Source organism: Brachyistius frenatus, unplaced genomic scaffold (genome assembly GCF_029030835.1).
Source record: "Brachyistius frenatus isolate BFR_SWC_R1_liver_20210118 unplaced genomic scaffold, ASM2903083v1 Contig_82, whole genome shotgun sequence".
NCBI classification, from domain to species: domain Eukaryota; kingdom Metazoa; phylum Chordata; class Actinopteri; family Embiotocidae; genus Brachyistius; species Brachyistius frenatus.
This window is the reverse complement of record NW_027210681.1, coordinates 157,221-171,975: the sequence shown is the minus strand read 5'-3', so window position 1 is coordinate 171,975 and position 14,755 is coordinate 157,221. Positions and strand designations below refer to the sequence as shown.

At 43.6% G+C, this 14,755-nt stretch overlaps 1 protein-coding gene across 1 annotated transcript in view; it reads left to right on the top strand.

The window, feature by feature from the left end:
* LOC138627161 (pro-neuregulin-3, membrane-bound isoform) overlaps positions 1 to 14,755 on the top strand; it is a 317,078-nt gene that overhangs the window by 271,493 nt on the left and 30,830 nt on the right. Inside the window, exon 4 of the mRNA XM_069709306.1 lies at positions 9,076 to 9,099. Within this exon, the coding sequence (XP_069565407.1) occupies positions 9,076 to 9,099 (24 nt within the window). The remainder of the gene's footprint in view (positions 1 to 9,075; positions 9,100 to 14,755) is intronic.

Below are 14,755 nucleotides of genomic sequence, written 5' to 3'. Positions count from 1 at the left end.
TGTGTGTGTGTGTGTGTGTGTGTGTGTGTGTGTGTGTGTGTGTGTGTGTGTGTGTGTGTGTACGTGTCCATTTCAGCCTCAGGGCCAGAGCAGAAGTTGGCCTCTCAGTGATGCGACCCTGATGATGATTGACAGCTCCCTGTCGGCGTTCCCACGGTGATTTAGAAGTTTTCACGGAGTGTTTCTTCATTTTTCTCCCCGTTAAGCAGCAAAAGTTATCCACACAGGCGATAGCAGTTCGAGGTCTGAGTAACAACGGAGCCTTTGGTGCAGTAAGGTTTCCTCTGCAGCCGGGCGCGGCAGCCACGGGTTCCTTATTCAGGTTGAGTCAGATCCACTGATCGCTCCTCCCCCAACGCGCCCAAATATGGTCACTTCCGGCTCCCAAATAGCAAGATGGCGACGGCCAGAATGCAGAACGGCCGTTCACAAACCAACGGGTGACATCACTGCTGGTTGCCGCTCAGGTGTCAGTCAGCCAGTTTAATAACTCCAGGCAAATGCAATCAGTCAAAAAATAGCCTTCATTACATCCTCTTGAATTTATTGCACCCTCTAGTGGCCCATAGTAATTATGACAGGAGCACAAAAGGAAGTCGTGATAAAACATAAGGTTGTATTGCCTCATTATTAGTTATATATATATATAGTTAACTTGTGTAATGTATTTAACTTGTGTCAAAAATACCATCCTACTTATTTGAACATAAACCAGTATTGGTGCCCAAACAAAACTAAACTCACTTTGACACAACAATTAATGTTCAAAACGATGTGCCGTGTTGTTTTGGTTGGAGGACGTGTTGTCTCGTAGACGTTGGACCTCTCCGTCTCATTTCGTGTCGCTTTGCTTTGATGCCGCGCGCCGAGCAGGAAAGAAATGTAAAGGGAGGTCACTGTCAAATGGAGGTTAAGACTGCAATTTCTTCAGCTTAAGCACAAAAACACAGAGGGCAGTGAGCGGCGGCTGTGTGTGTGTGTGTGTGTGTGTGTGTGTGTGTGTGTGTGTGTGTGCGTGTGTGTGTGTGTGTGTGTGTGTGTGTGTGTGTGTGTGTGTGTGTGTGTGTGTGTGTGTGTGTGTGTGTGTGTGTGTGTGTGTGTGTGTGTGTGTGTGTGTGTGTGTGTGTGTGTGTGTTAACGGAAGTATGAAAGGAAATTAGAGAAAACAAATTCTGGGAATTTTTAATAAAGCTTGTCAAAATGTTTTGAGAACAAACTGTACTAATTTCTCAAGATTAATCTCCAACAATAGGGCCTCGTTTGTTTGTCTTTGTTTTGATTCTGTTGCCGGCGTGTTTTCTGTGAATATTAAGCGTGAAGTTCGGGGCGTGCGAGCAAAGCGTTTGCATCCACAGATGACAATTTGGGAGAGCGTGATGGTTGAAGGGGTGTGAAGAATTGTGCGGTTAACACTGGATGTGTGAAGCTGCCAGTTTCATGAACTGTAGTTAATCTTTGTCTTAATACGCTGATGAAGTGAGGCTTTCAGACTGAAGAAGGAAATCAAACAGTTAGTGAGAGTGAGTGAGCGGGGAAGACGGAAGATTTCAAAATGAGGAAGATAGATGGATGTAGAGAAAGCAATTAGGGTGAGAGCTGAACGGAAATAAACTGTTATTTGGTTTTGCAAAATGCGAAAAGCAACAAACAAACAAAAAGCCCATGTAATTTATGTTCCCATTTTAATTTCTTGTTTGTTTTGTGCACATTGAACTAAATTTCTTTCACAAAATTGTCAAATTTATCGGCGCGGGTTTGAAATAGCTCATGAAGCCAATCTGCTGTACTGCATTTTGAGTTTGTGCTTTTCTAGTCATTTTGTATTGTTGTTGCGCGCCATATTATATTGTTCCACCACTGGTTATCGTTTTGTTGGAGTGGAGTCCCACTCTGATGTTTTTTCATCTAAAATAAGAAAATCGAACTAAACAAGGAAAGTTAAGATCCCAACATGTCAGTAGATGACGGTCAGACGTCCAGCAGTTATCTCTGTTCCACTTTCTTCCCCAGTTATCGTTCCCACCATCGTACGTGCGTTGTTTTCGTGCACAACGGTGAAACATCTGTGTTGCTGCTGGAAATAAGGTTTCATGAGTTTCCTGAGGATGAACTGTCCGTCAAACGTGTTGTCAAATCAAAACAGTGAGCTAAAAGCGGCTAAAAAGCTGCTGCATGCTTGATAATTCAAAGTTACGTATCTCTGTACCGTGAAAATGACTCCAGGAGTCTGTTAGCAGTTTTTATTGCTCGTTCCCGTAGTGTTTACTTCCGAGTGGGTTTCTAAGTAGTAAAGCAAGCCGTGAGTAGATCATCCTCCCCGGGCCTGGTGTGGGTATTTTTTTTTTTTTTCGACCGCTCTGATTTATGGATGCAGAGCAGACAGCTTCAGATGAAAGACTTTCTGTCAGGTTAGAAGATACAGATACCTCGTTGCTATAGCAACGGCTTTGGGCAAAAAAACAAAACACACACAAAAAAAAAAAAAAAAAAACAAGTGGGCTACAAGAGAGAGAGAGAGAGAGAGAGAGAGAGAACAGATGATGAAACGGGTCAGTGAAAGATTACATTCAAATCCAACAATGGCTGAGACCGGCATTCAGTAAATAGATTGTTTGGGGATTTATTTATTTTTTAAACACTTTTTTTTTTTTTTTTTTTTTTTTTGCTCTCCACTTTCAGCCATTAATCTGTCAGGCTGTGGCGTGCACCAGGATGCTTCCTCTCAGTTCAGGACAAACGTGACCTGACAAAAAATCTAGCAGAGCAATTTGACAAACAACTAAAACCAACACGATTATTTTTCTTTGCTGCTGGGAATGTTTTTGTGGATTTGATGCAATTTGTGGAAATTATAGAAGTAAAAACGCGACGCTAGATTAAAGTATCTTGTGTGTAATATTGACTAATATGATCACATTTGAGCTTCTATTTTCCCGATGAGTGCACGCACCTGCACGAATCTACAGTAAACAAGGAAATATCGTGTAACACGCAGCAAGAGAGTCCCGACGTGAGAAACCCAGTGTTGCGTCACATGATCGGGCGAGTCATCCATATTTAATTTCATCGGGGCTGAACAGTGGACAACGCGGTGCCATCATTTAGTTTCCCTCCAGTTCTTCAGAGCCGCCATCTGTCAAAATATCAATTTATTTCCTGCTCCGTAAAGAGCGCCGAGCGCTAATTGGAAATAGCACGTAGCGTATTCTCTGTTCTGCACACACGGAGGGCGACGCTATCAGTCAGGCTGAGATGTGAATGTGATGCAATCACTCCCTCGTGCCCGTCTGCAGAATAATTATTTGTTCTGATATCTGACAGAGGCGAAAAGAAGAGCTGAAGATTGTGTGTGTTTGTGTGTGATGCAGTGCTGGAGTAGAAGCCACGTGTTCAACTGAGGCACCGCAGGAGCATTTGTTTGGAGAAACATCACTTATATACTTACAATGATTTAAAGCAGGAATGATTTCATACCAAATACACTAACTTAAAACAACGAGCAAACAAATGCAAGATGATTCAACAAGTAGCTCCGACCCGGAGATCTGATTGGTCAACTGTACATTTGTGACGTGCTCAAATCGCCATGACATCACATCCTGCTCATCATTAGAAAATATCACTCCGCCTTCTCAATGGGAACATAGAATTAGAATCGGTGTCTCTTTCTGTCCTTTTTTGTCGCGTACTTGAAATCCTAGCGGTGGCTAGCTGGACCGGTTTGGTTTCAACACTCGACATGATGCTTAAATCTTAAAGTCCATCGACGTCTTTGTTCATCAGATATCTTTGTTCCAACCAGACTGAGCTAGCTGAGCAGTTTAGTGTTTCTATGTTCTGTATTTATTCAGTTGGAGACTAGAAATCCTCTCTGTTGCTAGGGTGGTTGCTAAGGGTCGACCTTTCTCCCGGGGCAGTAAACATCGCGTATGTTACGTAACAGTATACTCACACAACTGATTGTTTTCCCGTCCCTGGACGTACCCCGTGTGTTGCCATGGAAACGGAGCTCGCACTAACAAGAAGTTGTATATTTTGAGAGTCGAATTGCTCCACAACATGACAACATTTTGATGACATTTTATTTAGTTGTTGCGTGGGGGAGGGGGGTTTGTAATATCGCGACGCTCACGGACCGCATCACCGTCGTGCCAATCATGACGTTGAAGCTCACCCTCTCGTGTAATATTGCTTAAAGAATATAAAAAAGTGTGACGAGGTCAAACGCTAAGCCGCGTGTCATAAATCAGGCTAAAGAAACACAACCAGAAACGGCGACTGACATCTTCCTTATCGATGGATAAGATACGAATGAGTTGGAGGTGGTCCCGCAGACACCAGCCTCAACCAGCGCGACGGAAACTGCATGATCAATCGTATCGTTGACATCCCAGCTTCTTTTATCGGCATTCGTCAAAAGAATATTAGCAGCTATCGAAAGGGTTCGTTTTTGCTTTTGATTTAAATGCTGCGCTCTTTCTTTCTTTCTCTCGTTCTCGCCGCTTTGATGGTTGACATGGTTACATTTCAAATATGTATTTAATACGACAGCGAGAGGCCCCAACCACGGCCGCAGCCGTTACATGAGAGGAAATCACGCCCTGGCGGCGCTCACTACAGTGCATCCATTTTTCAGTCAGGAATAAAAAGCCCCTTCTGAGTGCACTCTTTATTTGGTGTGTGGGTGTTTGGTTCACAGCCTGTCCTGTCCTTCATTAGCACAGAACTTATATGAAAAAAAAAATCTGGATTTAGAAAAAACAACGCTGCTGTTCAGTCTTATCAGGCGTTATGTTACGGCACCTCGCCTAATTTCATAATCACACTCGTGTCAGAATATGATGCATACGCTCGTGTTCTCAGATGAGTGCAGTCTGTAAATCAGCAGGGTGAGTGTCCCAGTGGAGGTCAGCTAATCTGTCTTCCACTGTGAGCCTTGTTCCAGAGGTGGAATAACCAGACACACACACACACACACACACACACACATGCACATGCACATACACACACACAGGTATTCAGCCTATCCCCACCGCCATATGTGGGTCCGCAGGGAGGGGAAGTAGGGCGGCACGCTACAGACTCCCGGCCACCCACACCTGCCTCCGCTTCAGGCTGCACACACACACACACACACACACACACACACACACACACACACACACACACACACACACACACACACACACACACACACACACACACACACACACACACAGTGGGGAGTATCTACTTTCTTATGAAATGCCACGTTGGTTTGCTCAGATATCTTTTTTTCTTTCATTTCAGTGAGTTCCTGTACGATGTGCGGGTTAATTTCCTTCTAATTTTAGTCCCAAAGCTGCAAATTTGAACGGAATAAATTCCAAACATGATCGCATTCGTAATTTGATCAGCAGATTCAGCCTTTATTAAGAGAAATAAATATCATCTTTAACAGACTGGTGCCAATTAAGATTAGGAGAGTTTTTATTTAAATAAGACACCTGAAAGTGAGCAGAATCTTAGTATCTAAGTATTTTAGTACATTTACTGAAGAACTACACTTGTTACGTGACTGTAAAAAAAAAGAAAAAAAAGCGCAATAAAAGCCTAAAATGAACCTATCGATGGACAAACCTCATCCTCAAAACTAATGAAAATCAGACCTGAACATCAGCACAGTATTTTTTTTTTAGCTATACCTCTGTGAAAAAAAGCATCGCTCTTGGAGGAAATATCGAAAGCTGATGTCTTTCTCTCATGTCAACATCTTTACTCTTCCCTACTTTTGAGTTCCTAATTTTGTGCCCCGCCCTGGGAAACCTCACGCAGTGGGGAAATAACATCCCTTTTTTTTGGTGGGGACGTGTCTTCTGTTTTGTTGGAGCTTCCAAGCTGTTTTGGATTCACGTGTGGCGTCTCCGGCGGTATCCGTCTCCCGCCCGATGATTCAGCTTCCGCCGAGCATATTCAACATGTGACACTTTGTGAATCCCTCCATCTTAAGTGGTTTACAGTAGCAGGAGTGCATACATCTTGAGTATGGGTGGCCCCGATGGGAGCCGAGGCTCATATCCTGACAGTGCCACTGCTGATATATACTCTACCCACCGAGCTATACAGAAAATGAAATCCCTAACCTTGGCAGCTTTAATGCTGGGCTCTACTCATTGAGCTCCATGGGAAATTGAGTTTCCATCCCTGGCAGCAGCAAGCGGTGCTTATAGCTCTACCCCAAAGGGCTGAAAAAGTGCAGAATTTCAAAGAACAGATCACTCTGTCATCTTCTTTTGGCTCCGCGGTGGGCAGTGAGGTCAGCGAGGCTAAAATCCTTTATGCGCTAGTTATCAATCATTATGAATAAAACGCTAAACTGCAGCTAAAGGACGGTCATTTCAGCTGATTGTATTTTGGAAAGAAAAAAACTAAACAGGCAGATATGCAACACAACGTTGCACAATCATTTGAAAAATAAATAATTGGGGCGAATGTAGATTATTCAGAAAGATTTCGTTGTCCCGTTTATCTTGATCATCTCCTCCTGTCCCGCGTCACAGGCATTTTTGAATTTTTGTTTTTTAAAGAGGGAAATCAAGAAAGGCGGCACAGAGAGGTCTCGGGGTCGTCGGTAAAGTGAGAAATGATCCGCTTACATCTGTACTAACATTGCCCGATAAGATTGGGGGCAGATTGGACAGAGCTTTGCACATTAGAAAGACCAGCTCACCCACTCTAAGATGTAGGGCAGGGCCACTCAGGAGATAAAGTCACTGTTAGCACTGGTAAAAAGCCACTGGTGACACCGCAGATATCAGCACTTCCCCTAGATTATTTCCTGTCAGTCGGCGGGAGTCCGGGGGGGAGGGAGAGGGAAAGGGGGGTTTCTCCTGTAATCCGTCGTCACTGTTTAAAAATTCAGTTTATCATCGCTGCATTTAACCTCAGATATCTCCTTGTTTATTTGTTGTTTTTTTCAGTGATGCCAGATTCTGATTTTAAGGGATAAAACAATAAGAAATGCAGCACTTTAAAAGCATAAGGTCACACCAATTACCTCAAAGCAGTATAATAAAAATACAAAAATAAAATTCACTCTGAACAGGAGAATAAATAAAGGTCTTTATTATGTACTACATTTTAGATGGTTTCCCAGCAGCCTCTTCTCTATGTTTTCCTGGAAATTGCTACAAGAAGGTAATTGGGGCTTTGACGTCAACAATGAGAGCCATTAATGGTGCCACGGTGACCTTTGACCTCCTTTCAAAGCTCTGATATTTAAGCTTTTCGGGTGTGTGCACACTCTTCTACATACTTCTATCTCCTCCGTCTTCTAGAAATTCACGTTCCCATACAACCGAGTACATCTATATGAAAAACACAATCGCTGGCTGGATTACGTTCAGAGGCGACGCTTTGTTCTGAAGCGCCACGTTTATGAGCAGCATTGGAGTCTGCAGGAGGTGGTCGGCAGCTGTAGAAAGCACACGACTCTCACAACAAATATGAGTTCACATCCAGACTCCCATCTGTGGTTGAGGCCGCCATTTTATTTAGGTTTAATAGAGACCATCCTCTCGTCCTGACCTTCAATAAACACACACACTGCCTCAAGTTACAATCTTTGAGTGCACAAACATAACCATAAAAACAGTTGAATAATGCTGTAGTTACGGGTTTTATGGGTTCAGATTTTCTCCGAGAAATTAATACATTATCATTTGAATATATTTGTGATGATGATAGTTTCATGAGCAACTGGGAAAGTTCCGACCTCCAAATGGGAGAAATCACCTGAACGCCTGTCGAACGGGGAACTTTTTGAGAGCTCCGAGAAGTCGGTGTGACGTCAGTCGACATGGCAACGTTTGTGGTGAAAGGGTAAATGCTCAGCGGGAAAATATGTCACATCACGGTTAATTTAGGTCGTACTAGTTAGAGCAGGTTACTAGTTACTGTGTTGACAGACAACGACGGTAACAGTTCTCTCACACGGCCGTTACTTTGTTGCCATTACTTTGTCATCGTTACTTTGTCATCGTTACTTTGTCATTGTTACTTTGTCGTCGTTACTTTGTTGCCGTTACTTTGTCATCGTTACTTTGTCATCGTTACTTTGTCATTGTTACTTTGTTGCTGTTACTTTGTCATCGTTACTTTGTCATCGTTACTTTGTCATCGTTACTTTGTTGCCATTACTTTGTCGGCCGTTTATAAAACGTTCCCTGCTAAAAACCACAAGCAGCTGCCTGAATGCACCATAAGTCCAGTATCAATGTATTTTTGACTTGCCACTTACTGTGTGCTCATTAACAATGTCTCCTCACTGTTTTATTAAAAAAAAATTAATCAGGTCACATCAGTTTTCCTCTCGAATCCTTTTTGCTGTTGCAGTTTCAGGCTTCGAGAGTGGAAACCACCTCTACAGTGACAGATTTAAATCTCTCACTTTGGGTTTAACGCTTCAAATCTCACCTAATGTGATTCATCCGGACTGTGTGGGTGTGGTCTGATCCGATTTGACTGACAGCCGCCTGCAAAACATGAGCAAACAACTCCAGAACTATCGTCAGATTCTTTATTAGAGCATTAAAGTGTCAAAATATTCCCTGTGAAACAACTCCCGAGTTTGTAGTTTGAAGCTGACTGAGAAATAAGCATTGAAGGCCTTTGAAGGTTTGAGTCAAGGTGAGGGTTAATGTGTCTTATTATTACCATCACGGAGAGTCATCAGGAATGCAGAAGTGTGTGTGTGTGTGTGTGTGTGTGTGTGTGTGTGTGTGTGTGTGTGTGTGTGTGTGTGTGTGTGTGTGTGTGTGTGTGTGTGTGTGTGTGTGTGTGTGTGTGTGTGTGTGTGTGTGTGTGTGTGTGTGTGTGTGTGTGTCATCTCCTGTAACATGTGTCTCCTGACTCCATGTGACAACAGATAGAAATCACAGATGCAGCAGAGATGCAGGACAGTGATGATCCGGCTGTTTATACTGTGACACAATGCTAACGTACACTATTTTTTATTAACCGCTGTATTTATTTTTCTCCCCCCCCCCCCCCCCTCCCTCCCTCTCTACCCCTCCCCACCGCCGCCTGAAACAACAGATCACTTGGGCATCGAGTTTATGGGTAAGGAAGCTTTTTCTTGTCTCGCATCATCTCCATGAGTCACGACCGCTCGCATCACAGCCGGTTTTCATTTTGGATCAGCGTTTACGCAGCGCGATTGCTTACGTACAGAACATGCATCGAACATCCCGTGACAACGCAGCACACTTTGGACGCATCTAATCGCACGTGACATTCCTGCATCATTTTACACAGAAACAGAGAAGCCGGTGCTCGATGCACATCTAAATACCCACAACCGTCAGGTTTCTTTGTACTCTCTCTGCACATATGTATTTACGTGTCTTTACTTTCTGCACTATTTCTATCGCTCTCTCTCTCACTCTCACTCGTGCTATCTCTCTTTCTTTCTCTCACAATTGCTTATGAAGTGTCCCTTCAGAATACCAATGTGCTGCAGTCTCCTTGGAAACAGTGAGAACAGAGAGGCGGGCAGGGTGCAGCGAGGGAGTTTTTGTGATGTTGGCACTGTTACCAAATGCACTCCTCATTAGTACGTCGTGTGTGTGTGCGTGTGTGTGTGTGTGTGTGTGTGTGTGTGTGTGTGCGTGTGTGTGTGCGTGTGTGTGTGTGTGTGTGTGTGTGCGTGTGTGTGCGTGTGCGTGTGCGTGTGCGTGTGTGTGTGCGTGTGTGTGTGCGTGTGTGTGTGTGTGTGTGTGTGTTTTTTATCCCGTGCACACATGCCTGCGAGGCTGCGGAGGGGAGGACGCCAGCGGCGCCACCTCGTCGTTGCCAGGCGCCTCTCTTCCTGTTCTTGGCTCTCTCGTCTCGCGGGCTCGGTGTCGGGTATCACAGCCGAGGAGCGCTAGTTAACGACATGGAAGCTCGTTGTTAACTAGAAGCCTCCTCACCCTCTCGGTCGGCACAGTTTGGGCCCCTTTCCATACAGTCAGGTTCGCAAAAACCGACGGCTCTATGAGAAAAAAAAAAAAAACGGGCCTCCGCCTCGTTTGACGTTTTGTGCTTCGACATTCTCAAAGTAGAATTTCTTCTTTCTGCTGCCCGACTGCTTTTTGCATTTGCAGTCAGACGAACTAAAGCCTTTTTTTTTTTTCTTTTTTTTTTGGAAACCTGCTGAAACTATGCAAACTTGGCAGTGACAGATGATCTTTTCCGCACGGCTATCTTGCAGGTTTTCCCCGCATTTATATTCAGCGAGAGGTTTTTATGCCTCTACATCTTTGTTCAGCCTGCCACATTTTCTTTGCTGGCGCCAACGTCTCTAGTCCTGCCAATGTCTTCGCCGTCATTGTGTTAAGCAGTGCTCGGATAGATAAGCACCTCCCACACTCTCAACTCTGGTGTGTCGATGGATGCGGCTCTGGAAAACCTTTCTTCAGAGAGAAACGGAAACACGTAGATCTGCTTTAACTCTTCTTTCACAGGTTTTTTGTTTGGTTATTAATAGTCTGACCTTCTTCCACGGACTTCCTGTTTCTGTTATTAGTGACTGATGCCATAGCATTACTCTTGTAGGGCCCTGTCATCCACACATTGATATAATTTCAGCCTCAGAGACAGCTTGCATCAAGAGAGTGACCATAGCAACTGGTTGTTCAGTTATATTTGTCTCAAAAAGGCTTGACTCTTTGAGGCAGAATAAAAACAGCACAGACGATTCTGCAGAGGAAACAAACGCTCTTTATTAAAAACTAATTTCTTCGTGAAAATTTGAATTCAACAAAACCACAAACTTAACATTGTATAAGATGTGAGAGGCCGTTGGAAGAAATTACTTTTGTGTTTCAACAGAGGAGTTCATCGTAAAGTCAGCTGTCATTTGTGAATATAATTGGATGCCACTAGTCAGATGGTAACACTTAATATCATAAAACATGACATTAACATCTTTTACAGACAACCCCATAGCCCGCTGCACGACTTATATTTCTGGGCCATTATATATATATATATTTACAAAATTGCCACCGTCCCCATGATTTTTTTATACTGTTTAAAAAGTCCGGTTGCATTATTTATAAATCACATAAAGCACAAGTTGAACTCCAGTGCTGTAAAAATTGAATGGCAAGGTTAAAAATCAGTTGTGTAAAGGGAAGCTGCACAGATGTCCAACACAGATTAAAAAAAAAAAAAAAGGAGATTTGTGGGAGTTGAAAGGTCCGAGGTGCTCCATGCTGCTTACAAACAAAGTGCATTTTAAAATCCTACCGACGGGACGAGAAAAAAAGACAAGTCAGGACAAGAAGGGACGTGATCTCTTTTCTTTATTTGGTGCTTGTGAGAATCAAAGCGACTGCACAGTTGACCAAGCTGCAGGCAAGACACAAAAGACGGGCTAATACCGACAGAACTACAGTAACCTCCTCCAGACCGCCGAGGAAGAGGAAATATTATAAGAAGGAAAAAAGAAGAAGAAAGATTGATAGAAAGAAGGAAATTACCAGCGATAACAATATCTCCAGTCACCTAAATAGATTCAGTCTGTAAATGGGCGAATAAAGCTATCCGAGTAATAGAGGAAAAGGACCGTGACCAGCCGAGAGAGCATGCTTACTCTACCACGGCCGACCTGCATAAATAAAAAAGGTTTTATCCACCATCAGCAGTCGTGAAAATGGCTTAACGCTCGGGGCGGCGGCGGCAGCTGGAAGAGAATCCCGTCCCGCTCCGTCTGCGTCCCCCTCATCTCTTTTTCCCTGCACTTATGTCACTCCTCTCATTCATCCGTTTCTGTCAGTGTCAGCTGCTCGCGGCACAGATGAGGAGATCCACAGTGGGTGTCGGGGTCTGCAGTCGGAGACCACGCCGGATCGACCCGAGCGCTCTCCGTCCGGGAACGTTTAAACCCAGGTGGCGCGGTGCGGCCCGTAACGGCGCACTTTAGAGAGACAAGCAGCAACAAATGCAGCCTCAGACTTCAAGACAAGCAAATCTTATATTGACTGTTGAGGAAGTGCAGTAAGACACAGAAGATATATCAAGCTTGATATGATTGAAATTGATTAAAACATGATGGATTATTGAATACTTTAGAATATAACGAATCAAAAGTCCTGCACACATGTCGAAGCTTTATACGTCCAGATAGAAAAACAATGATGAAATATTCATTGGTTTTTACTCTCTTTTGTTCCTCAGTGTCAGTCGGCAGGTTATGCAAGAGCTGCAGGTATGAATCATACCTGGGTATAATACATTACCAAACATACTTAAACATGACAATAGATGAATAATTGATCATTTCACATTGTCAGACTTGAAGCTTGTGGACATGAACTTCAGAAAGAGAAAGAAGTAAACCGTTGTTGTGTTCCAGATGTTGTACTTATGAACTAACGCTCACTATTCTAAATGCATCAGTGTGTTCACACTGTCAAGTACAGAAACATGCAGTGCGCTACGAGTACCAGGATGATGTTTGAAACTTTGGACACTTTTCACCCTAAACGTTCGCCATCTCTGCTCCGTAGAGGAAGGGGGCGGGGCCACTGACGTAAAGGATTTTCAAATTAAGGCGTCTTGAGGAAGCAGCAGCTTCAGAGTCCTAACATGTAAGAGCACTATTGGTTAGTGTACTAAAGGAAAGGATGTCATCCCGTTGATGACCTTTGACCTGTCTGGAGGACTATAAGTCTCAGTATTTCTACATGCTCGTGTGATAGCTGGTATCAGTCAGCCAAAACTGACCATTTTAAGTCCTCAACAATCAATCATCCAAATCCTGCCTCTACATACAGTCTCAACCTTGAACCAGATCCAAAGCACTGCCACTGAACATTAAACTGCACTTCCCTCAAAGTGGAAGCTACCGTTCAATTCATAATTGTACAAATGTAACACAATTAAATAAACATTGACATAATATCTGCAGCGGACCCCGACGGTGTCTGCCGAGCTGTCCACCTGTCCAAATCTTCCAACGACTCACAAACCTGTCACTTAAAAGATGTCACGTATCCCGACATCGCCGAGATGGGATATGAAAAGCCATTTATGAGATGCATTCATGCACAGGAGATTGTTTTTTTGGGGGGGGAGTCTGAGTCCAACCTAATAGGATAATGTGTCCAAATTTGACTAAAATATTTTTTTCCCAGCTGAGGGGTTGAGATTACAAATTGTCTAACGGAGGAGAGCCAACAGCGATGGAAATGCGTACGCTGGAGAGCTGCCAGGCGCCTTTCTTTTCTTTTTTTTTTGTGTCCACTGCCTCTGTTTGTATGTCATGAACCCCAGCAGGCAGACTTAAGCCTCCCTCATCAGGGCTCATCAGGAGCGAGACACGCTGTCAGAAAGCCACGTCGCTCCGTCGTCCCCAGACTTCAGTCAGCCTCCGTCCACGTCTTTGTGCGAGTATCCGTGTCTCTGCTGTCGCCAGCCGCCGCGCTGGAAGGATTTCTCCTCGTGTCCTTCGTGTGCCGGTTAGTTTTAAAGTTTAAAGGGTCAGTTCGCTTTAAAATTGCATTTCTTTTCGCGGGTTTCCATGCAGGTTGTTTTGGTTTCATCTCTCCCATGTTTTGACACAACGGTGTTCTTTAAGCGTAAAGCGAGTTAAAGGGGTGTTTCGCCACGTTTTCCGTCACTTACGTGGCCGACTCACCCGCGCGGACTTACGTGAGCGCAGCGGATTACGTCGAGATACAAAAAGAAAGAAAAAAGGGGGTTGCAGCTGCACCTCTGCATTACCGCCGCTGCTGCCTTTTTTTTTGTGTGTAAAATATTAATCGTATTTCTTCCTCTGATGTTGCTGTGAATCAGCGGCCGCTGGGTTCAGAACCGAAAAGGTTTGAAGTGGAAATAAATAGAAGACGTGACCTCGTGGCCCCGCAGATGGAGTATGAACACGTTTTCCCTCCCTCTCTCTCTCTCTCTCTCTCTCTCTCTCTCTCTCTCTGTCTCGATGATTTATTCACATGAAGAGAGTGTGTTTGTGCATACAGTAGGTGTGTCCAAACGAGGACGTGGGAGGGCAGAGGAGGGACGGTGGGACGCTGCTTGACCTTGGCATCATATTCATAATTAACCTCATGTAAATTGGATTGTATTTGTACTACTTTTCATTTGTAGCACAGCAGACTGTGTATGTTTGTGAAATTATCCTCCCGGGTTAGAGGTTGAAAAAGTAAAAGATCTTCCATCTAAATCCACTTTTTTTTTTTCTTCCATTACGTTTTTGTTGATGTCGCATCTTTTTCCACTTTAACCAACGGCAAAAACAAATCCTTTGCTGGTGCAAATGAAACGTGTACTTAAAGCCTGGGAATGAAGATGGATGCATCATTTGTCAGTGTTTTACATAACAGTTATAAATTACAGCAAAAATGAAGCACATTTCCTGAGCTTTCATACCATAGTTAAGGTTTTGCTGGTTTTTGATTTACAGGCACAAGAGCTGCCGGCCTATTCGGGGAAAGATTGTTTAGTTTGATTAAGCCCGTGTCAAAGAGGCCTTGAAAATACGTGTTTTCGGGAAATACTTTGAGAAAACAAACTTACATTCACCTTCAGTTGAATTTATGTGGGAGGCAGAAATCTAAGATGCACATATATTTAAAATTGAAAAGATATCAGAAAGTTGCAACTCACATACTTTACAAATACAGGTCAGTTTAGTCAATAAAAAAAAACATTGGCAATTTAAAGCAGTCAAAACAATCACCGTCCATTTTTTTTTTTTACATCCTTGAGCTTT